The sequence below is a fragment of the Sinohyriopsis cumingii genome, chromosome 4 (assembly GCF_028554795.1).
Source record: "Sinohyriopsis cumingii isolate HCF-2022 chromosome 4, ASM2855479v2, whole genome shotgun sequence".
NCBI classification, from domain to species: Eukaryota; Metazoa; Mollusca; class Bivalvia; order Unionida; family Unionidae; genus Sinohyriopsis; species Sinohyriopsis cumingii.
Window position 1 is genome coordinate 61,462,460 of NC_142964.1, and position 25,887 is coordinate 61,488,346.

The following is a 25,887-nucleotide window of genomic DNA, read 5'->3' on the forward strand; positions in this document are numbered from 1 at the left end:
TATTATAAAATTCTAACATAGCTTCATTTTGTTCAGCTGAAAATGTTTGTTTCGCCCAAAACGTAAGAAGTGATTTTTTTTCCTCTCTCATGGAAAATCGCTTTATTATATGATCAACTTTGACCGGCAAATCCTTGTCATTGTTGATTTCATTCCACTTCTTTACAAGTTCTTCTTGACAAACCTTTCTGCTTTCTGTAGGATACGATATCACGTAGGCATCGAGCAAAGACTGATATAATGTGGTTTTTTTTCATAATCAAAATGAAGAATTTGTGCCGAGTACATGAAACTATTACCTGCGGGTCGTGACTGGTGAGGTTTGTCTCTGCGTGAGGATTGGAGATAATACAGTAGTCACAGTCAGAGAACGGCAGTGAGTATTTTTCTTAGCAAATCGATGAATCAATCAGCGTTTAGCATCACTGCGCAACTGCATTTGGTACTGCGCACTTTTTCAGCGATGCTACGTAGTTTACATTTTTGTTCTGGCCGATGGCGTTGATATTGTCTTTGTGAGGTAACATTTTACAAGAGCGCTTCATCGTCACACAATAGGATACTCCTCCCGTCCCTCGGTGCGGGATGTCACATGTGAAAGGCGTTCACCTTCGAGAATATATATATATATATATATATATATATATATATATATATATATATATATATATATATATATATATATGCATGCACGGGTCTACACATTACGAGATATAACGTATGCTGTTAAGAAAGTATCACAGACACTCATGGGTCTACTTTACGAGACTACATGCATTATTAAGTAAAAAGGTATAATCATTAGACTTTACGGTGTATATAGGCACCATTAGGTACATATCAGGCTGCTAACAAAAATTATACATTTTCTGCAAATGTGGCAACTTTGACATTTGACCCCGCAAGAATTACGGGAAACAAATTTGCAAGATACTTTCTAAGCAGTATCCATAAAAGTCCCATGAGAGTCCCATGACAAAATCTGATGCATTAGTAAGAATTGTCGGTGCCTTTGCTTTTGCATTTTTTTGTCACGTGCAAAGGCATATTTTAAAACCGTCAAAGGAACTTTCATTATGTCCAAATTTAGGGCAAGGGTCACGATCTTGTCCAGCCGTTGATTTCAGTAAAACAGCAAGTGTCTTCGAGTTACGATATTAATATCGACATATTATTATGCACTGAAGGTTTATTATCTGTGCTTGATCCGCAAAATAAAATATTTCAATAATATCTAATATTTAGATAGTTTCAAACATTGACCCGTCCAGAACATGTCTTGCCCACATTTGTCTGTTCATGAAGGTATATTATACACGTCAGACTTGCTCGCTTTCTCTCTGAACTGAATTCCCAGTTTAATTTAGAATCCGAAGCAAAGCAGCATGCATATACACTTTTCTCAGCCATGGACATCTTCCAAATCTTAATCTATTGGAGACCTATCAACCGGCTATCTTAATCTACTGGAGACCTATCAACCGGCTATCTTAATCTACTGGAGACCTATCAACCAGCTCACTTACTCTACTGGAGACCGTATGCATCTCAACAAATTGGTCTTGTTTTTCAACACTGAAGTCTCTGTCTCAAGCACTTCGTATGTGCAAAACATTATACACGAGCTGAAACAAAACGTCCACACTATTCATGACGGAATGGATGATTTCACCACCATCTCTAAGATTTGTTGGGGCACCGAAGGGAGACACCAAGATCAATAGTTGTATTACCTCATCATCGGGTCGTCAGACTCAGATACTGTGATAATTCTGTTATCTTGCCTTGTAAGAAAATATTATTGCTTTTTAGTTTTAAAGCTTCATAATCCATGGACAGATAAAGGAGTTTAAATAAAATTTTCGGTAATTTCAGCATCTTTAACCAACGTTGACGTCAAAATGAATATCAAAAGATTGTCAAGCCCAAGATGTTGGAAGAAACGTACAGTAGTATACCTGGTATATCGGTAAATTTGTTGTATTAGAGGTAAAAGGTTAAGACGGGGTTCTCCGACGCGCACGAATGAGTCTATTTTCATCAGTATTAAATAAAATGTGGCGATTTAATTGTGTATATCATACTTGGAATTTGGTATTATGGGCCAGAGGCCTAACGTATTGAAATGATTTTGATATGATGTATTTATGAGCATTCGACAGACTGATAAGATAAATTCATAATTATTTTAACCACTGGGCATGCCCATTACATTAGCGGAAGTCATGTTTACTCTGTAGCCTATCCTCGCAATGTTCGCTTTAGTTTTCTTTTTTCAAGCATTTTGAGAATCACAGCTCAACTATTTCAGCTTCTTTCTTCCAACGTAATAAACTGCAGTATATCCTCTCTCCCGTACGCATTTTGAATTCCATCTCCGTCTTAAAAATGATATCTCTCTCTCTCTCTCTCTCTCTCTCTCTCTCTCTCCGATGCATCGCTACAGTCTTGATAAGCTCTTCAAATCTGAGAGTTAGGACGAAGGTCCATGATGCTAATATTTTGGTTTACAAAATGCTGAATTTTGTCTTAGGTAGTGTTATGAACTCGAACAATTTCCTCAGGTTCATGCTGTTTCCTGGTACTTTGAAGGCTATTCGGATACCAACAACACTCAACTGTTAATTGAGACTATGTTTGTCATATTTATACGTCCTCCTTTGGGCGGAGTGAAGTAATCCATGGATCTAGCTGTCCGCTTGTCTGTCCGTCAAATTCTGCTTTTCTTCAAGATGATTTCAGTTCTTCAGCATCTTTATTGGTGAATTCTACTATGCGTTAAAAAGAGGGATGTTTGTTCGGAGGCCAGATGTAAAAAGGTTAAGGTCACTAGAACATGATGAAGAAAAATAGTATCCACACATTAACATTTCGTTCTACATACAGACTTAGCCAAACATTATGGATGCCTTGCACTTGGGGCAAGGGATAAGCAAATGTCAAGGTCACTGAGACTGAAGGAAGACACAATGGTTTCAACACAAAAATTCAAGTTCAACTGTTTGCCTTTTGCCTTGAGCATAGTTGGGTCATGACGTATGTTGGGTAAGAAAAAGCCTCTTGATTATAGGGTTAAACGGTTAAAGTTCAAGGTCAGTGTGACTGAAAGAAAAAGTGATGGTGTTTGCATAGCTTTATTTCTTGACCACTTAACCTGACCTAAGCTTGTAGTGGTCTTGCACTAAAAGTATGGAATATGCCTTTCGACTTTGGAGTCTAAAGGTACTAAAGAAATTGGTCTTACAGAATAACATTTGTTCTGGAGTAAGTTCCTTAACCAAATTTTGGCTTTCATTTAGGGTAATAAAGAAGCCTATAGATCTTCGGTCGACATGTCAGACTTGGTCATTGTAAGTTGAATGCAAAAGTAATGGTTTCTACACAATAATTTCAGTTCAATGCCGCAAACCTAGACAACAGGTCAAAGTCATTCAGACTTGTTGGTCAATAAACTCCCGAGTCAACTACGCAGTAATGGAGACTGTCTAAGGATTGTTAAACACGGATCAAGCGTATAATGCGCACGGAGTTCTCTTTACTCTTCTTTTGCTTAAGTAAGGGACCAATATGAGTAGTTAATAGGAGGGGTGTTGGGTCTTTGTTTGACTCAACGGTTTCTCATTTTCAAGACAGTTATCTTTGCAGTTAATTTATAAACTTAACGTTTCATGACGCCCCGGTGTTATTTGTCTAAATTTATCATCGTCAGTCGATAACTAATATTTGTTGAAAACGTTACTAAAACTGAGATTTTGCCTCTAGAAATACGCATCCTTATGTAGAAAAGTAATGTGGACTGTGTATCATGTGGTACGACTGACCTAATGGAAGCTGGCTGCTAACATGTTTAAACTCCCAAAATGATTTGGCCGCTATTTCCCAGCTAGATTGTAACTAGATATGCTGTTAGGCAATGTCATGGTAATTTGAATATAGATCAATTCAAATTAATTCAAATCTCGTGCGAGAGGTCAAAATAAAGTGCATTCTAAATAAATAAACAAATGACAAAAAGACAATCGAATTAATCTCGAGACATTACTACCATGTATACTTCAGGTAAAGTGACGAGAAAGAGTTTTTTTTTTCTTTCTCAGTCATAAGTATCCTTCGTATACTTGTTTGTGTAATTCCATTTAATCAACATACAATGAGGAAATTCGACCTAGTTTTCGAGACTTATTCATCAGTGCAAGGTGATATGACTATGCATGTAATTTAGGAAAAGTCTCATCTGTCTAAATACGACACCCGTGATCGTAGGTTAATACAGTTGAAGAATAATATAGTAAAGATATGTAAGAAAGACAAAAGGTTGATTTTGCAACATAACGTTGTCTGAAATAGGAAGACTAAAGACGGAATCTTCTGGTGGATGACAAAGGTAAATGAAGATAACATATTCATTACAGTATTTTTTAAAAGAGGTTTTGTGCAAGTGCTTTCTTAAAGATTTGTTTAACTTAGCAAGCATACTTTCCATGCAGATTCCATTCGTGTGACATAGGGATGTCACTCCTGCGAAAATTAAATTCATCAAGTCCTTTGAACTAAATGTGACAATCATTCTCGCATTTTTTGAATAATATGTCTTTGTACAGGAACACAAACATCACTGTACTTTATTTGCAAAGACAATAGATACATGCTGTTAAGAAATGGATGAATCTTTAACATCATGCATTCTGTAAGTACTTGACTAGTTTTAATTTACCAATACCAATTACTCCAAACTCTAACATCGAACATGATTTTGAACATGCCTTTGTTTAAACATCTCTTTGTTAGAACATTTCTTTGTTTGAACGTCTCTTTGTTAGAACATTTCTTTGTTTGAACATCTCTTTGTTAGAACATTTCTTTGTTTGAACGTCTCTTTGTTAGAACATTTCTTTGTTTGAACATCTCTTTGTTAGAACATTTCTTTGTTTGAACGTCTCTTTGTTAGAACATTTCTTTGTTTGAACATTTCTTTGTTAGAACATTTCTTTGTTTGAACGTCTCTTTGTTAGAGCATTTCTTTGTTTGAACGTCTCTTTGTTAGAACATTTCTTTGTTTGAACGTCTCTTTGTTCAGTATGAGCCATCTGTGCATTCCTTTTAAGCTAATTCACCACTTCAGATTTTTTAATTGAGGTATATGATGCTAATGTTCTGATTTCCAAAGCTGCAAAACGCTTCTAAAGACATCGTTATAACAGTCTAAAACATCCCTTACACTCTTTTGAAACACACAAGCCGTGCCAACAACACTCTCCTATGTCACAGTGATTTATTGGTTTCAGAAGAATAGAGCTACAAATTTGTTCTCTCCATTTTGGTACCTTCGTTGATGGAAATCGGCGGTTGATCGGAAGGATTCTCGGTCTTGGATCAGCTAAAGTTAATAATGTCGACGAGTTAATGGTTATGTCATGATTTAAGACAGATAACTATAGGAGATGATGATACATACGCATAAGTTTCTTCGTACTTACAAATTGTTTCACAGCTTCATATTGTCTCAGTGTCGTGTATCTATTTATCTAATTTCTTATATGTATTCGTTAAAAAATATTTGTCTAATCTGTGCAAAGGTCCCCCTTTTAGTGATAAACAATCTTACAAAAAACACGTTAAGAGTCACATGACTTGTGACCAACCTTATTGATGTTGGGTGTTATTCGTTGTCTTAGATTCTAATTCAATCATACTTGAAGCAATGTCACAGTCTTTCGAATTTAAATTAATTTAGATTAATTCAGATATCAAAATGTCAAAACAAAAGGCATTCTAAATTAAAAAATAATCTAGTGGCGTGATACCTTGTATGCAACAAGTAGAAACTGATGAGAATGCGTTTAACTGTGTACGCAATATTTTTCATTTCCGCGTATTCGGTTTGTAACGTACCCTTTAACGACAACACGATGAGGAAAAAACTGAACACTATTCAACGATGTGATGTGACTATGCGTGCAATTCGGGGCAAGACTCACCAGTCTAAACGGAACACCCGGGATTGTATGTTAAAAGGGCTTAAGAATAACATAGTAAATGACAGGAAAGAAATAAACGAAGATTTTGTCATAGAATTTTCACCGCAAAATGAAAACCAAAAAGGATTCTTTTAATGGGTGAAAAAAATGTATGAATTGAATATATTGACTACAGGAAATTTAGTGCAAGTGTTTTTCCGAAGTCTTTTTGGACATTTTTTTCAGCGCTTATCTGTGTATGACGTAGATGCTATTAATATACAATATACATATTTATTAAACGTCTATTCGTGTGAGATGTGGGTGTTATTACTGTACAATATACATATTTATTACAGTGTTTATTGGTGTGATATGTGGGTGCTGTTACTGTACAATGCACATTTTTATTACAACGTCTATTCGTGTGAGATGTGGGTGTTATTATTGTACAATATACAGTTTGTTTACAACGTCTATTTGTGTCAGATGTGGATGTTGTTACTGTACAATGTACAATTTTATTACAACATCTATTTGTGTGAGATGCGGATGTTGTTACTATACAATGTACAGTTTTATTACAACATCTATTTGTTTGAGATGTGGGTATTGTTACTGTATAACGTACAGTTTTATTACAACGTCTACTCGTGTTAGATGTGGATATTATTGCTGTACAATGTACAAATTTACAACAACGTCTGCTCGTGTAAGATGTGGGTGTTATTACTGTACAGTGTATATTTACTTAGTCTTCTGACCTCAGTGTGAAAATCAGTCTCTTATTTGTACAAATAATGGTTGTTAAGAACATCTGTTATAACAAATAAAAATGTCACTTCATTTTACAATGCACAAACATGACGTTTAGAATAATATAGTATCGTGAACTTCGTATATAGTACATAATTTACAACATGCATACTTTTAAAATCCATCCTAATTGTATCTTTCGGACATGTCTTATTACAAGCTCTGACTTAAAAAGGATGGGGCGACTTAATGGGAAGGTTGTCGTTCTGACTGCAGCTGCACAAGGGATCGGTAGAGCATGCGCACTGGTGAGTTCATAGCAGCCAACACTGACCAGAGAAAATAAAATTATCATCCCATCGTTGTTCAAAGGTAAAAACCCATGACTGCGTGATGCTGCCAGCTCTTTCTTGCTTGTGTATGTGCATAATTTGACAATTTATGATATCATCTCAAACAGTTATTGAATACATGATTTTATTATTACCAGCACATTAAAAAGTATTTAGGGCTGAGACAATGAGAATAAATGATCCTCGCTCTTAGGGATATGATTGGACCATTTACCATATGCAGAATGGTTTCACAGCCTGGTCACCTGGCCTCCCATTATACATTGCACACGAAGAAAATACAAAAATGCGTTGGCAATAAAAATTAGAAATAATACAACGTATAGTCGGTGTTTGACACAGCTGGAAATAACTTTTTTAATGCTGTTTCTGTATTTCCACGTTTTTGTATTACTTCCGCCATCTTGAAATAATCCGCTGGTATCGGCCATTCAACGGAATGAGCCTGGCCTCGTGTGCAGAACATGGAAGGCCTGGAAACCAGACTGAATGATTTCAGAGCTTTAATGAATGCTCTTGGACAGCATCTAGGCGACGAAGCTTGTCTCGGGCAAGGCGACAAAAGCTTGTCTCGGGCAGCGACGATGGAAATCTGTTAATCATTACTTAAAAAACAACCTCAAGGAGATGCTTCTTTGCTCCCGATAACTCGCTATGGTTATCACTGTAGTTGTTCAGCAGGGCAAGTGATAGCGACAAAATATTACATATTCATTTTGTTAGTTGCTCAAGTAGATTCAAGACATGTACTTCACAAAAATCGAAAATATTTATCAAAATTTATTAACTAAACATACAGGATGAACTGCCACTAATACCATAATTATACCTTTTTAAAAAAAAATCGTCGATTTGCCTTTATTGAGCGAGTCCTAATTGTTTTAAATTTAGCAAAGTGATCAGTACATGCTGTTGGTGTGAATTCGCACAACATGGACGTACAAATAGCTTCTTTGAATGTCATATAACTTTTACAGACCTCGTATAAAATACCGTAATGTATCAGCGGTATCAGCGTTAATAAAAAACAAAGCTACGTCGTAATGCATGATTCATTTTTAAATTGTCAGTGAGAATTCAGTGTACAAATGACGGGTATATGCCTAGATTTTACGTTGCAGGCTTTTGCAAGGGAAGGCGCAAAGGTTATAGCAGCGGATATCAACTTGGAGAAACTAAAGGAATTGGAGAAAGAAGGTAGGAATATAATTTAGTTATCATAATTTGTCAGCATTAAGAAAGCTGGCGCATGCGCCTACATTCCAGTTATCAACATATCCACGTTTCTGTATAACAAAGAACGAATTAGTAAATGCATGAATGAGCGATTTAATTGGGCTTGATCTCTTCGCTACAGGGAACCAACTCTTACAGATTAACGCCCCTTACTAACCGCTCCGTGTTTACCGTTATACACAGAGTTACCAGATTTCACTCTCACGCTGTAAACATGTCCTCCATAGAATCCATGTAATCTTATACTTAAATTCAATCGTCCATCTTTTATTTTCAACGGCATAGTAAGCCAGACTGTTGTTTTATATTGTGCTTAATTTTATTTGGTAAATTCCAAAGAATGTTTTCATATGTTTGGAATTATCGTACTGTTCCTTGTTGTCGGACGTGATTGTGATTGGTAACACTGGATACATTTTCGGGCGATTTTCTTATCAACTATAGCACTGTTAGGGCGTTTCCTGAACGCGCTTTACATTATTTCAATTATATATGTGTTGTACGCACTTGTTTGTTCCTCTTCTTGATTTCAGAGATGACAACAAAGTACAAGACATTTAAACGATTTAAGATCGTAGACAATGAATACGACGCGTGTCTACACATTGCCCTTTGGTACACACATTCAACGTGTGTGCACTTTGGTCGGAAACATTTAGTCGAGCGTTTCGAAAAGCAGCTAAAGGATCGCAAAAACGAACACGCTACAATACATCGTACAAAACTTTTAACATGCACCTTACATTTAAATCGTTGATTAGTCTCACGAGTGATGACGAGATGCGCTCTCTATCACCTAGCACCAGAACATCATCATGTATCCGTGAATATAGTACAGTCGCTGATTAGCCTCTGAAGTGATGTCGAGATATCCTCTCCAACCAACCCCCCACCCCCACCCCCCACCCCCCCAGAAAGATGAATGAGGCCAGAATATACTATATGAAAGGATACAATTTTGAAAACACAGGCGATTCCACTCAAACATTGGAATTGTATATTACCAGTATAACTCAAGGTAGTGTTGTCGATATCTCGTAGAGTAGAAATGGGTTTATATATTGCAATCCAACCGGGATACGCCGGTTTGATTGCAATATATAAGTTGGTGTAGATATTACGAAACTCGCAAACACAGTTATTCTAACCCAGAATATGTATGGTTACAAATTCCAACGGTAGTTGAATAACGAAAATGAAACACGTCCAGTACGTGATAAGTCTTGATATGTCCAATGTGTACTTCCATATCATCATCATCAACCTCTTGACCTAGTGTGGTCGTCGAGGCGCTGTGCTGCTGAACATCTAACCAGTTCCCTCCACTTGTCACGACCATGTGCCAATGCCTTTGTCTCCTCAAAACTTTTCCTGGTCCATTCTGTGATGTGTCTACCTCTTCTTCTGCCACCCTGGACGCTGCCCTGCAGGACTGTTGTGGATAGACTGTAGGCTCTAGTGACATGACCATACCATTTCAGCCTTCTCTTTTTGACGGTGGTGAGGAGGTCTTCATACTGGCCTATTTTGCGCCTGATGGTGTTACGCACTTCTTCATTTGTGATGTGGTCCATATAAGAGATACCAAGGATGGTTCTGTAGCATCTCATTTCAGTTGCCTGGATTCTTCGTTGTAATTCTGTGTCAGGGTCCAGGCCTCACATGAATACAAAAAGATTGAGATGACTAGTGCTCGCAATAGTCTGATTTTAGTTTTCATACAGATATTCTTGTCTCTCCAGATGGGTCTAAGCTTTGACATAGTTGCCGTTGTTTGTGCTGCTCTTGACAAAATTTCTGCTCTTGATCCCTCTTCGATGATTATGGAACCAAGATATTTGAACTGCTCACTGCTTCCAGTTCCTGTCCTCTGACTTTAATCTTGGATGAGATTTGTTTGCCACTATTTGTCATCAGCTTTGTCTTCTCAGCGCTTAACTCCATGTCAAATTTGGAAGATGTTTCATCCAGGTTCTTCACTAAGGTGGCAAGCTCGTATTCACTGCCTGACAGCCCATCAATGTCGTCTGCAAAGCGGAGGTTGGTGATATTAGGCCCTCCAATGTTGACTGTCCCACAGTGGTTTTCCAGGGCTTCGCTCGTGATGCGCTCTAAGTAGATGTTGAAAAGCGTGGGTGACAGGAGACAGCCTTGATGTACTCCGACTGATGTCTGGAACGAATCCACCACAGAACCTTGGGCAATTACTGCGCTGGTAGCCTTGACGTACAGCTGCTTGATGGTATTGGTCAACTTTTGACCCATGTTGTACTTCTTCATTGTGGCCCACAATGCCTCATGCCACACTCTGTCAAAGGCTTTTTAGAAATTTTAGAAATCTATGAATACATGATAGATGTCTTGTTGATGTTGCGAGTACTTTTCACACAGAACCCTGAGACTGAATATTTGTTATGTTGTGCTTCTTCCACTCCGGAACCCGGCCTGTTCTTCAGCAATTATTTCTTCTGCTTATGGTTTCAGTCTGTTCAAGATGATCTTCAGCATCACCTTACTAGCATGACTGATCAAACTGATAGTTCTGTAATTTTGGCACAGCTGGAGCTAACATTTTTGGGGGAGTGTTATAATCAGTGACTGGGTCCACTGTGTTGGCCATTCACCTGTCTGCCAGATCTTGTTGCAGATTTTTGTTAATAGCTCTATCTCTGATCCCCCCCCCCCTCATTTTTGATAAGTTCAGTGGGGTGTTGTCTACTCTAGCTGCCTTCCCATTCTTCAATGCTCTTATTGCTGGCTTCACCTCTTCTTTGAAAATGGGGAAATCATCATCATTTGAGGAGTCTGGAACTTCAAGCACCTCTGGGTCTCCTGTGGACTGATGATTGTAGAGTTCTTTGCAATACTTCCATATAAAGATACAATATGACGGGTTTGATGAGAGCGATTGTACCATACAGAGACTTCTGAATGAGAAACATCGGCTAAGAAGAGGCTTGTTTGAAAGAAAGCACTTTACAAAGAAGGTGACCTTTAACAATATCAAGAGGATTGTCCAGTGCAAACTCAGAGAGTTAGAAGACTCCTGGCTACGGCATATCTTATAAAGTCTACACAGACAAGAATGACATGAATAACTTAGATTACAATTTACGCGCTACATCATCTCCACTACAGAGTGCATCATGACGGTCACTAGCAAAGAAAATATATTTCAAAGATGGGCGGAAAACTGATGCGTCTTCCTCAGTGAAGAGTCATTTGTCTGTCAGGAGGTATTTGATCGACCGCCTCTTGTGGATATCAACATAACACTTGCTAATCTTCCAACACTGACTGAAACAAATGACCTGTTGTCCAATGGCAAAGCAGCTCTAGCAGATACTATACCAGCAAAAGTCTACAAAGTCAGAGGCTCGCACATGAAGGAAAAAAAGACTAAACTCTTGCTGTCAATGTTGACTCAAGGAACTATTCCCGGGGAGTGTAAAGATGAATCCGTCGTTCATTTATACAAGTGGGAACGCAACAGACAATTCTGCGACAACTATCGGGCTGTCTCCTTGCCGTCATTAGTTGGCACAATCCTCGGCAGAACTCAGCTGAATCGCCTCGTGCATAATATCGATCAAGGACTCCTGTCATAGAGTCTGTGTGGCGTCAGTAAATAATGAGGGACCACAAACATGGTGCTTTCAGATCCTGGAGAAATTCCAGGAACAGAACTCTAACCTGTACACGACATTCATCGACCTATGACACAGACAGCCGTGGAGTACTTTGGAAGATGATGGCACAACTGGGTTATCCAAAGAATTTCATCATGATGGTACAGCATTTCCATGATGACATGCTCGCTTGTGTAGTGGACGATAGCAGGTCATCGAAACCATTTGCATTCGCTAGTGGAGTCAAGCAACGCTCTGTGTTGATCAGACCCTCTTCAGTACGATGTTCTCTGCCATGTTTACAGATGCGTTCCGTGACCATGACAATAGGATTGACATCAGATGCTAAACTGATGGCACGTTTTTCATACTGAGGAGACTACAGGCGAAGTCGAAATTACAAGAAGTGACTGTAACTAAGTTGAGCCATCGTCTTCCTCTCTCACTGTAGCAGCTATCATGAATGACTTATGACAACACGTAGAGTGTGTGAGCTACATATGATATCCATAGATTTGAACTAGAATTCATTTCCGCTTCTTAGAGTTCATCCTTTCTAATAACTTGACTTGCTTCCTTCCGATGAACAGGTTGCTGCCACGAGTCAACCAACAATAACTTATCCCTCTCTCTCTTTGATCGATCGATCGAGAAAAGCAAAACTTTTGGACTCTCTACATACCCTCAGATGCTACCTGAGGTACATGGAAAATATCCGCATCAGCTGCAAAAGACTAACCCTGCAGCTGAGGCAGGAATGCAGGACATAATCGAGCTTGGCCAAAGGAGAGTTATTAAATCAGTGTACTCTGAACTCTCACAGGATTATTTAAACTAATGAGGAATTGGAACTCACGAAATACGAGCGAATTACAGAAGTCTGGCCTTGAAAGTAACATGTCAATTCGGGACATAGAAGAGTTAGCTGATTGGACGCCCAGTCCGCCTTCCCTAACTTCCATTTCCGTGACATGACCTCGCTAAGGAGAGGACTGAATCTCGTTGGGTTAGTGGTATCTGCACAGTCAGTGACTACTCCCCATTCATACATGCACATCCTTAGACCCAGGCATAAATTTGTCCCTTTTGCTGGATTCGCCTGGGAAATCTTTGATGTTGAGACAATAATTAAAGTGCGGAATGCCTTTGGGATATACCCCGCACGTGAATACACAATTTGTCTCTTGTCGTGCTAAAGTAACATTAAGAGAACTTCATCCTTTTAGTAGAGCAGTCATGCTTCTACAGGGTGACATAGGTCGAGCTAATACGCTCAACGTTTTCACCCTTTGATATCTATTATCCTAATGTTAATATAATCAGGTAATGTAGAAAGCAAACACGGAGAAAGCAAAAGTTTGAGTTAATAATGTTTTTCCTATAATACTTGCCTGATCACATAACAAACAACCCTCTTACCCTTCTCAATAATGCAAGCATCCTTGAAGGTTTCGCTCGAGTAAGAACTGGGACAACCGCTAGACCGGAAACCACGTAGCGGGTAGAAAAGGGAATTAACCTGTGTGAGTTGCTTCCTCTCGTACATATAATAAATAGACAGATAGACGATTTCGTCTATCTGGGAGGGCTGTGATTCGGAGGTAGCAAAGAAAGTTATCATAATGTAACGTGATCGGGTACGTATTATCGGCGAAACATAACGTAATATACAAATTACTTTCTCATCTGTTAGGAATCTATTCTATAACATATACAGACGTTCTGGGAATAATACATCTCAAATTTAGAGCCAAGTAACTCCTATAATACAAGGGAATGTTTTATAGTACCAGCCCGATTGGCCAAATAAAATCGATAAAGAAAGGATACAGCTCAATTAACTTTCGTGTCTGTTTTTTTTTTTTGTCTTATAACACCTGTTAACATCTGACTAGAAAGTATGGCCAAACACAATGCAGGAATGCCAACAAATGGTATACGCATTGACTGATAATAACAAGTACAGCGAGGTATACATTGCATAATTCAATATTAGTGTTGTCAAAAGGGATAATGAATAATTTAAATGAAATATTTTCAAATTCATATTTGAATTTTTCTTTTTTGTAATTTATAGCGATCATTCATTTGCAAACATACATCTACAACATATACAGCACTGCAAAAAGAACTGTTTTGCATGCTACTTTTTTCATTTATTTGGTAGGTCTAAATTGTCATACATTTTTTATTTCATTTGCCATAGAACATCATTTATATGTTCATTTATATTACATTATTGTTTAATCGTTTGCAAAAAAGAGTCTTTCTACTCCAAAAAACAACAACAACACTAGCCCCCCACCCCACCCCCGAGTTATCACAACAGTAGCTTGGTAGGCAAGATTTTTTGTTTATTGCTTATGTGGAAATGTAGGATATAACAATTAGGTTAGTATATCATCAATAGAACCACTCCTTTGTGGTTAGAGATTCCCCCTCGGGTGCTGGAGGACGCGGGTTTGAACTCCGGCCGATTCATACCAAAGACTTTTAAAAATGGTACTTACAGCTGCCTCACTTTGCGCTCAGCATTAAGAGTTCATTGTTAGGACTGGACAGCATGGTGTCAGGATAATTTGACTGGACGGAACATGATGCTACCTGTCTGCGGCATGATGCCCCAGTGCTAGACATCACTATAAATTGCCACACTGCGGACATAGTAGCGATATGACTGAAGCTACGTTAAAACATCAAAATCTCTCTCTCTCTCTCTCTCTCTCTCTCTCTCACACACACACACACACACACATTCCTCAATAGTATTTAAGTAAAAAATAAACGTGTGGTAAAAAGAATGCGTGAAAGAACCAAAATAAGAACTCGCTAAAAAGAATGCAGTAAATCCATCAACAGGCATTCTTTGTGCTGACAATTCAATTCTAATTGTTTCGGTATGTTTAAAATCCAACTAACTTGCCATTACGTTACTTATAACTGTGTCTTGTTCATTATATTCTTATTATGCAGGCATAGAGGTTCATTATCTCGATGTTACAAACACAAAAGAGGTTGAAGTATTTGCCACAAAGGTAGACAAAATCGATGTTCTATTCAACTGTACAGGGTGAGCTATTTGCTATACTACCTATAGAACTTTGCTTTGAAAAATGACATCATCATCACCTGGTAAATAATTGTAAAAACGTTAACAATATAAATCATTTATTCTGAAGATGCAAAATATATTGCCAAATATTTATTGATTCCTTCTTATGTAGAAGAATAACATTTAGCAATGATAATAATAATTATCATTTTCTTCAGCTTCATTTTTGTTGCCATTATCTTGAGTATCATATATTTTACATATCTAAATGAAAAGGATAAAACTGATTCATGCACAGAAAGAGAAGCTAAAAGAAAATAATGCTGACGTAGACAAAGACACGACCCCGTATTACCAGACATACATTTTCTCTGTTAATGTAAAACTACCGAAATATCGGCTAACTCCTGCTTTACATTATGTCCACATATTCAATATATCTTACGTAATAAAACCTGGAAGCATGATCCATATGTTTTACCTTTCAGTTACACTTTCCACGGTACCCTGCTGGAAACAAGTGAAAAAGACTGGGATTTCAGTTTCGACTTGAATGTAAAGAGTATGTACAGAATGTGTAAGGAATTCATCCCCAAGGTACGGTGCACATTCCCTTGACAATGTATCATTCCGTCTCTAGACTTATGTGTTATTCTGTGTGATTGACAGCTTTTATTTAAGACATGCTTCGTTATTATTGGGCACATAAATTTGACTTGCAAACACATATCTTCTTCATCTTTGTGAGGGACATACTTTTAAACGTGTGTATGCGCCAAGGATGCTAAAGTCATTATTAATAACAACGTGAAAAAACGCAGATTTTTAGGTAACATCATAAGAAAGGGCCACCATTGACCTCAGTGATGTTGGACCACCTGATCTAAGGACAGATCAAGATTTGTGTCCCAGTCTGACACTGGCGTAAACATGATTACACCAGAACATCTAAACCAATACGTATCACCCATACATCCAGGTCCATAACATGAACAAACCCTAAAGGGCTTTTCCATAACTGATTTATCTCTCTTGAGAAGGAAATTTTAAAGCCAACTATCACTTCCGAGGACTATGCAACTCTGTGTGTGTGTGTATGTCTGTGTGTGTGTGTGTGTGTGTGTGTGTGTGTGTGTGTGTGTGTCTGTGTGTGTGTGTGTGTGTGTGTGTGTGTCTGTGTGTGTGTGTGTGTGTGTGTTTTAAAGTAGCTTTAATAACTTGAGTCATATCGCTACGACGTCTGCTGTGTAACAGTTTATAGTAACGACTCTCGCTAGGGCATCATTCGACAGACACTAAGCATCATCCACCCATATTCTGACACCAGGCTGGCCGGTCCTAACACTATTCCGTTAATGCTGGTATGCCTCGGCAGGGGTTCGAAACCTCGATCTCCCGCATCGGAGGCAGACGCTCTAGCTACTTAGGCCACCAGAGCAGTTGACTATGCTACTAACAAAGGCGTTCTTCGATAAAGAAATATTTGAAGCTTGTGGCTTGTTGAGCACATATTTACAACGCGTATCAAGACAACTTTACAAAAGGTAGGATGATATGATGCATGGTTATATAATATAAATTATAGCAATACTAACACAAGGAATTATGTTAAAACTGATATGTGATTAATACAAACAAGATCGGTTATCTGTGGTAGAAACATCATCCGAAGGACATTAGTTTTACACCGTATACATTGGGTATCATGCAAAGGTTTTATCACACACAGAACTTATTATAGGGAAACATACCAGGATCCGATCCAGTCAAGATTGGTTACAGAATTTCAAAAGTTCCCTGACATTGCTCGAAAGGGCACCGAAACAACTGTATATGTCTATTTGCTCAAAGTGTACATATATACCCAACAAACGTGCGCAAGAATTAAACGATGGTCAAATTTCAAGCGACAAGTGGCTACGTTAATGTGTGTAGGTTATGTTTAGCCGGAGCGGGGTGGGGGATCAAGAACCCCGGGGTGTGGGACAGGAGGCCCTGAACCAACCGCCACCACCACTCACCACACATCCAGTCCTGCATACATGGTATGCACAATTATTGAAAACTCTCTTTATGGCACGACTATGCTTCATCGCGGTCTAGTACAATGGGTTCTTCGCACACATTACAAGGGTATAGCATTCACAGAAATCGTAAAGATAAACCGATTTTGGTGAACTACAGACCAAAACAACGTTTACTCGCTAGCTATTTCACAATATTGCGTTGAGTAAAATAGTTTGCACCAGATATATAACGATCTACATTGGATTTCTGTATTATTGCTGTGTTATATTTAAAACATTAAAGCCAACATATTTCTTTTTTCTTCTTCTCCTGACAGATGCGAGAACAAGCCTGTGGCGGGAGCATTATTAATGTCGCCTCTGTAGTCTCAAGCATCATGGGTAATATACGCCCTTTTAAAATTCTATGGTAGAGATGATTGAGAAATATGTCTTTGTAATAATTCGCTAGCTATTTGCCATCCTGAATACAATAAAACTTTTTAAATTGATGGGCAACGAGGAGAGAAAGATATAGTTTAAATTCAACTGGCATTCGAATTTTCTATTAATGTGTCATTTTGCTGCTGTTTGACATTTTAATAGCTATGCTCAAGGTGTTTTGAAAAATGCATTTTCAGAAAGTAATATTAACTTTTTGGGATTTATCATGGTCTCATTATTAATTATTTATATTTTTTCCACCATACATTCTGAGATATTACGCCAGGAGCTGCCCACAAAATTCAAATCTAAAAATAATCTGTTCTCCAAATTGCCGATTTTTCTTTTAGATCAAGCGTTTTCTGCTCAATAAAGGCGAATTTGTACAAATGTAAAACGTGGAAACATTTCTTATAATACCTTAAAATAAATAAATGTAACATGTTCAAATATTTGAACAAGTACAAAAGGACTTTTAAAACATTTATTCAAATTATTTCATATGAACAGTAATTTGAGGTTTATCTTCTCCGATTGTGCATAAGAACTCAAATTTTGTTGATTTACCCCCAAATAAAAGTATAATCCGGGCGAATACGAAAATTCAACAAAATGTGCATTTCAGTTCCTTATTTCACTGTCAGGCGTCTTAGTTCTGAAAACTGTTCCTAAAAACTGAATAACAATATAAAGACTAAAATTATGCTTAACGACACTTCGTCAAGATGGCGATGTGGATACGTCCTATTTATAACTTTGTAGGGCGGAGCTAACAAAGCCCAGAAGTTTATACCTCTTACGTTGGCGATTGGTTCTTTTACAGTTACATATCTGATGATTGAATATTTATAAAATTGCTATATTGTGTACCTATTTTGGTCCAAAAATTTATATATATTTGAGTACAACTTATTTTCGTGTCGGTAAGATTGGCGTCATCAACTGGAAATGTTATTTTCTCTAAACCTTCAGGAATTCATAACTTAACAATAAATTTAATTGTCTTTTACTTTGGAAATATGATTTTCTGATGCAGCTTATTAAAGTTTCGAGAATAATCTTAAATGATGTGTGATGACTAGTTTTGAATAGGAACCACATCTGGAACGGAAATGTCCATGGCGCAGTCTTACTTTGGTCGACTACATAATCAGACATTACAGTTTTTCATGTCAAAATGTGTAATTTGCAAGTTTCAAAGAAACAAATGGACTTGGCTATTTTCTTCAACGTTTGTCTCGTGTTCGCCAACAAATACATATACGATATACCAAAATTCACCATTTCCGGCGCGTAAATTCAATTTTAAGCAAGGCACAACAGTTAAATATTTAAAAAATATGTTACAAAAGGTTTGATATGTTGCTCGTTTTAAAAACATTTTGTACGGAGCGCGTACTCGGCCGAGGATCAAATGTAATTGAATATTTCATCGTTCTTTTACTCACCTTGAAATGTACGCTAAAATTAGATTGAGGACAGATACACCAAATGTTGGGGTGTCAACTTCGCATAAATACCCATAATTTCATGCAAAATGTTATATTTTAATCACAGGGTATGGTGAAGAAGGACTTGTTTTGATCTCCGGGTCTAATTTTAATTTTCTAAAGCATATTTGAGTCATCCCCACCTTGTACGAGCAAAGCTACTTTTAGAATCTTTTCAACGCTAATTTGCGGAACTCACTTCGCGGGTTAGTTCATGCTCTTGGAGAAAAATAGGATATTTGTGTTCATACCGAATATACTTGCGTATAAGTCGAGTCTGACTGCAAAACGACACAGACCCAGATCTACCGTCAAATAATGTGCCGACAGATCCGGGTCTATACTGTTTGTTGCTGAACTCGTCTTTTAACGCGAGTACGTATTGCACTCTCTCATTATGACGAAATTTTGTTTTCTTCTCGTCAAGTTCCACCGTACCTATACAGAATATAGTATCCGATGAGTGTGTGTGTGTCTGTGTGTGTGTATGTGATTTGGATTTTTAACGTGGCTTTAACAATTTTTCAGTCATATCGCTACGATGTCTGCAGTGTGACAGAATATAGTGATATCTAGCACTGGGGCATCATGCCGCAGACATGTCCCATCCAGTCACATTATCCTGACACCAGACAGACCAGTCCTAACACTAAAGTCTTAATGCTGAGCTCCAAGCGAGGCAGCTGTTAGTACCATTTTTGTAAGTCTTTGGTATGACTCGACTGGGGATCGAACCCACGACCTCCCGCATCCGTGGCGGACGCTCTAACCACTAGACCACCGGAGCGGTGTATCCGATGAGCATTTAATTATGTATTTTGAAAAAGTCATTAAAGGTATGGGTCAGGCAATGGCTGGCTGACTAGAGGGTGCATCCTTATATTCCACAAAGGCTTCGGACACTTTCATATATTTGAATTTTGCTTTAATAGTTCAAATCCCATTTTTGCCTTTACATCAAATAGAATACAGCATGTATGTTGTATCACACCGAATCAACCCAATTCTGTACAAGCCACGTTGACTTTTTTATACACGAGATGATGATCTTTTCTACGAGTACTTAAAGATTGGTCGATTTAGTCATGTGCTTATTTTCTTCAGCTGCGCCAAACAGATGCGTGTACGGTGCAACGAAAGCGGCCGTGATCTGGCTGACGAAGGCGCTTGCAGTCGACTATGTAAAGGACGGCATACGCGTCAACTGTATCTGCCCTGGTACAGTATTATGTTGTTTTAGTGCTGCGCCATATTTCTGTGTGTTTCCGATTATCAAAACTTATAGGTGAAGGTTACTTGGAATAGAGAGAGAGAGATTAAAACTCCATGATAGGGTGTATTTTAGCGATTTAAAAGTACAAAGTACGAGCAAGTGGTGTAGTTGGCAACGAAACGATACAGTAGGTGCAAGAAACGATACAAAGACGAACGTCATGATAGTCTTTCGTCTAATGTATCTCATCTATTAGCTGCGTGATTCGTTCAACAATAACTTAGCACATGTTGTTTTTGTTTTAGTGCTATATCTTACTATCTAAATAACGGCCTTGTATAGCCTGTTCCGATGTCGGTTGACATCGAAATGGGGTAGTCAAAGTTTCAGGAACATCTCACAACCTTGGCCGCCTATATCGATACTTTCCCACTGATTTATGTGTAAATAATATATTTACTGTGCTGTCGTTATCCTGGCGGAACGAAAATATGACACTAGCAAATGGACGCATGTTCATGTTCCGTTGACATGCATTTGAATTTGTTGCAATGCAACGGTAGTCGAGGTATGCAGAAGAATGTTTAAGTAGGTTCGTGTGGTTGATATGATTCTTGAACGAAACGAAACTTTGCTTACAGTTCCAAAAGGCATAATATATTTTTATTCGTTTCGTTAAAGAATAATATTTCAACTTAACCAGATTTCGGCATCATCGGTTTTCAGCGTTTTCCAACCAACTGAAATGTAGGCCAACGAAACTTGAAAACAGGTCCTTTTCTTTTGTAACAATTTGACTTTATTAGAGAAAAGACATCAGGGTAAGTAAAGTCTGGCAAAAACATTATAACTTTGTAGAAAAGCGTCATTATTGGTTGCCAGTTGTGTGTGATATTCCTGAAAATTTGACATTCGTTGCACTGTTAGTCGACATCAAAACACAGCGCCGTTAGTTAGGCAGTAAGACCATCACCCCCAGAACAAAACTATCGGGTGATGTGTAAAAACTATGCAAATAATTGTATCTGAAACCAGGGGTGTAGTGGTGCGGGAAGAGTGTTACCTTGCTTTTCATGCGCGTTCTCTTACTTATCTTGCGCTTGCCATTATCCCTCTGCATCTGAGTAACATGCGTAACATGCCTCGCTTCTTTATCGCGTTCACACACTTCTTTATTTAGCATTACGCCACTGTCTGAATCTCCTATAACTCCTTGTCACCACCAGTAAGCCGGATACACGAAAACGGTTCCAACTTTCACACAACTTCTCAACTTGACGATGTTCTCAACGCAGAATTTGCCAATCTGCAAAATTATGATGGCACAGTTCTCGTAGGTCAGGAGGTTGATGAAATGTTTGCCACGACAACCCAAGCTTAGTTTGATGATCAAGCTTACGCGTGTTGTTGAGCATCGTAATTATTTTGTCGCAGGCAGCTTTTGTCTTCACATGTGTCTTAAACAGAGGTCCTAAACTCCCCTTGGACCATAATTGTCGCTCTGGGCGCCATTTACTCTTAGTACGCCAATGATGTCTCCGGATGATTTCTTTCTGCTTCGGGGCATCAGGTTTGCTGTTACCCAGCGTAACTGGCAAACCAATATCATTAACATGTACAAATTACATTTGTGACTCCTGATTGGTTGGTATATGACGTAATTTGCATAGCAGTGAATGCCATTCCCATAACGGTTTGTTTGGAAAGTTTTTTTGAACTGCACTGGTTAATTCTTAGCTTCACAACGGCGATGTGCATTCCCCCATCACCAAAAAAATACGGGGATTCCGTACTTTCATTATGATGGAGGAGGAACGCTAATTGTGGTCCCTCGAGCATCAGAAGTGTGACGCAATTGCTAGCGAAAGACATCCGAGTGGTTTGCTCCAGAAAGATATACAAATTGTTTCGGTTTCGTACTTTAGGAAAATATTGTTTCGAAGACCCTGATTTTAGCGATCTCTCTGTTAATACTTTTTCGCGTGTATCTTCTTAGCCTAAGGTACCCATTGAGTTTTCTGACCCTACTTCCGAAATTCTTAGGGTCAGAGCAGTCGTGAATGATACGAGGGCCTAGCCCTATGTAGGGTACATTACGATGTTTTCAGGGTGACAGATGGTTGGACGAAGATGTTGTTACGAGTCAGTTGGCTTACAGTACAAGTCAGTTTATATTCGCCTGTCCTGGATGATGGAATAGACATCTGATCTGCTTGATTACTCGGATGTGGACGTATTACTTGGGTGACAATTATTAGGGAATTCAAAGAGTTCTTAAAATCGATCAAAACCAGTTTCACGCTACTTTCATCCAACGTCATCAATGAATCTGTTCCAGGTTATGTATGGGGACGGGGTGTCCCGTTAATTTTTTTTGTCAAGCCTCAATATAAAAGTGTTGCCCTTTGACGATGCCATGTTGTGCCTATTTTAGTTCCAATGACGTATCTAAAATTCTGATCGTTAAACAAAATATTGTTAAACTATTAAACGTGATTTAAAAATTTGAGGCATTCACCTGGAGAGGAATGATCGGGTCGACTAACTCTTGGTTCCTTTTAAGGTTGACTGTCATATTGGTATAGCGAGAAGAGACATATATAGAAACTAAGTCCATTTTAAATGCAGCTATTTAAGATCATTTCTTTTCTAGGTACAGTTGATACACCATCTCTTCGTGAAAGGCTTAATGCCAGACCGGATCCCCAAAAGGTGAATTAAGATGTTTAAATCCGATAAACAGTTAAACTGATTTCTTTTGCAAAAGGGATAACTATATTTGATTCATTCCTCTTTTGATCAGAATTTATTTAGAGCCGAGATGATACTTGTTTTTATCGTGCTGGTTGATCTGGCTGTAAAGGTGGTTTAAGTGATGGTGGAAAAGGAAGTAGTACTACTAGCATGGATGGTCGCATCTGGTTATTCTCTGAAGAACTCTTATAGAAATATTGATGTTGAAACTGATGCTCCTCTCTCTCTCTCTCTGTTTTATTGTGCTTATACTTTCTAGGACTTATTTTTTTATTTTTTTCAGGCGTATGAAGAATTTATAGCCAGACAGAAAATGGGTCGACTTGGGAAATCGGACGAAATTGCTCATTTAGTTGTCTATTTAGCCTCTGACGAGGTAATGTTGGAAACGTTATCGACAATACAATACAATATATGTAAATATAATTAAATGAGGCTAGCTTTATCGTTAGTCGCCTTGTCTCCCACACTGCTATTAGACGAATCAATCACCACATAAAAATGATGAAACTTAGTCGTTAATATTTTAGTTGTTAATATAAGCAATCATGGTTGCAGATAAACTAGCTTGGTTACTCAGTAGTTAACTCTCCTTTAAATATACAGTCGCTATGGATTCTTCTCTCTGTCTCTCTCTGTCTCTCTCTCTCTCTTTGTGCCAGGGCATTCATGTCACAACGCTCACGATGAAGGCATATATGTAAAACTTGTGACCTTGACCCCAAAGTTAAAAGTTTGAATGGATCAAAGAATTAATTGTCTTCGCTGCGTTTTGTTTCGCTAGTAGCATGAAGGAAATATATCAAGTGGTTTATAAATTATTGGTCAATAAATAAACAAAGTATTACCTAAACATATATACATACATACATACATACATACATATATATATATATATATATATATATATATATATATATATATATATATATATATATATATATATATATATATATATATATATATATATATATGGAAAGTGTCTTATCAACGGTATATTAACAATGTACGTACATGAATTAAAAAACTTAGTTCTTTTTTCAGTCCTCCTATGTTACCGGACAAGAATTTGTTATCGACGGTGGAATGAGTCTGTGAGAAGCAATGGATGCATAGAATAAAACGAGATTTGGATTAAGAAGAAAATAAATGTAGAAAGTGTCTAATGTGTGAAATATTTTATATATTTTTTTACGAGAGATTAATAATAATAATAATAATAATAATAATAATAATTAACAACAGCAATAATACTTCGTCACTTTGTCCTAACGTAGCAATTATTAAGGTCCCCAAACTAGAGAAAAATTAAACATACATGGTCCAAACAAAACGTGCAAGACAGAGAATGTCATTTATCTCATCACATGTGAGATCTGTAGCCTTCAGTATGTCGGAGAAACTGAAAAGCTACACAAAAGGATCAACCTTCATAGATCTGATTGGATGACAAGGAAGCTGTACAAAAGCCCAGTCGCAGAACACTTCCCCTCCCGTGGCCACACTTTCAGTGATATAACATTTATTGCAATTGCTCACAACCTAAACTGGAGTCCCCAAACCAGGAAAGAAAAGGAATCTTACTGGATACGCCGCCTTAGAACATTGAAACCGTGCGGTTTAGACCAAGAAGACTAGAAAAGACAACCATGCAAAAATAAAATTATCTTTTGTAGCCGACTCATGTTCTTTTAAATAATTCTCTAAATTTGTTTAATAGCCTATGACTACTATAACAATGAAATATCCTGGAAATAATCTGCGCTTACATAAATTTACATAAAATAACAGTTGTCGTTATGGCTCCTCAATTTCTTGGTCAATACAAATATTTTCCAGTATCAGCCGCAAGATGAAATAAACTAGTTGACACATAATAGAGTTAAAAGGTTGAATTCCTGTAGAAACAGCCATGTAAAGTTAAGCAAACATGACCGTTTTCCGTTTTATTTGTTTGTTTTGTCTATGTTTTGTATTTTCCTTTGGAAAATACTCATTAAAGAGTCGAAAGCGCTCAGGCTAGCTAGATACTAGTTTCGCACTGTTCGTTGTCAGTTTATTGCATTTATCTTAATCAATCCCTGACACACGTGATCCCTTGCTGGATCCAGTGCACTTGAAAGGATTGTTATTTGCATATGTTTTGTATTCTTTATATATATATATATATATATATATATATATATATATATATATATATATATATATATATATATATATATATATATATATATACCTACTACGCATGAAAATACAGATTTTTGATTGATATCCCATCTATCAATTCATAAACACAAACACTTTGCGTGAACATACATATCTGTACATGCAGCTATCATTTACCATATGAATCCATTACAATAACCATGGACTTTTCCTTTCGGTCATACCTTGTTGGCTATTAACATTCCTATGCCACAACCATGTACTTGTTTACAGGGAATTAAATGAAAAACGTGTACATTCAACTTATACTGAGCAGGGGTCCATTCCTACCACATGGACTCTATTCTAGGGGCACTACTTCGAAACTACTTAGATTTACACCCAAAGCCATATGTGTAGCGACTGGGCATGAACAGATTTCTTCATACAAATGTTGATCCTAAATGGTGGCACTATGATCTGAAATATCTTTATTGATTTATTTAGACTGTCCCGAAACAAAAATGACAAACCATTTGGGGTAAAACAGAAAAATGGAGATATTTTATAATTCTGATTAATAAAAACTGATGTTAACATTAATCTATTTACAAGATAAATAAAATTCGAAACAATTATGGGCATTAGCTGTGGTTACCTTAGATTTACAAGTCCTTTTCTATGGACTTATTTTGGCTACTATCTATCTATCTATCTATCTATCTATCTATCTATCTATCTATCTATCTATCTATCACCAGAGAGGGTGAACAGACCAATTTTGGAGCAAGTCTTTTTTAAAAATAAGGCTTCCTACGAAAACAATGAAAACACATGGTCGATAACGCCAAA

General features: G+C 37.6%; 1 protein-coding gene across 1 annotated transcript; it reads left to right on the forward strand.

Moving 5' to 3' along the window:
* The first annotated feature begins 4,234 nt into the window (after positions 1-4,234).
* On the forward strand, positions 4,235-25,671 carry LOC149801282 (dehydrogenase/reductase SDR family member 6-like). Its single transcript, XM_089955343.1, has 10 exons — positions 4,235-4,384; positions 6,934-7,021; positions 8,188-8,263; positions 14,905-15,001; positions 15,472-15,580; positions 17,328-17,391; positions 20,028-20,141; positions 22,790-22,848; positions 23,174-23,266; positions 23,935-25,671. The coding sequence occupies exons 2-10, from the start codon at positions 6,950-6,952 to the stop codon at positions 23,986-23,988; spliced, it is 738 nt and encodes a 245-aa protein (XP_089811469.1). The 5' UTR covers positions 4,235-4,384; positions 6,934-6,949; the 3' UTR covers positions 23,989-25,671.
* The last annotated feature ends 216 nt before the right edge of the window (positions 25,672-25,887 follow it).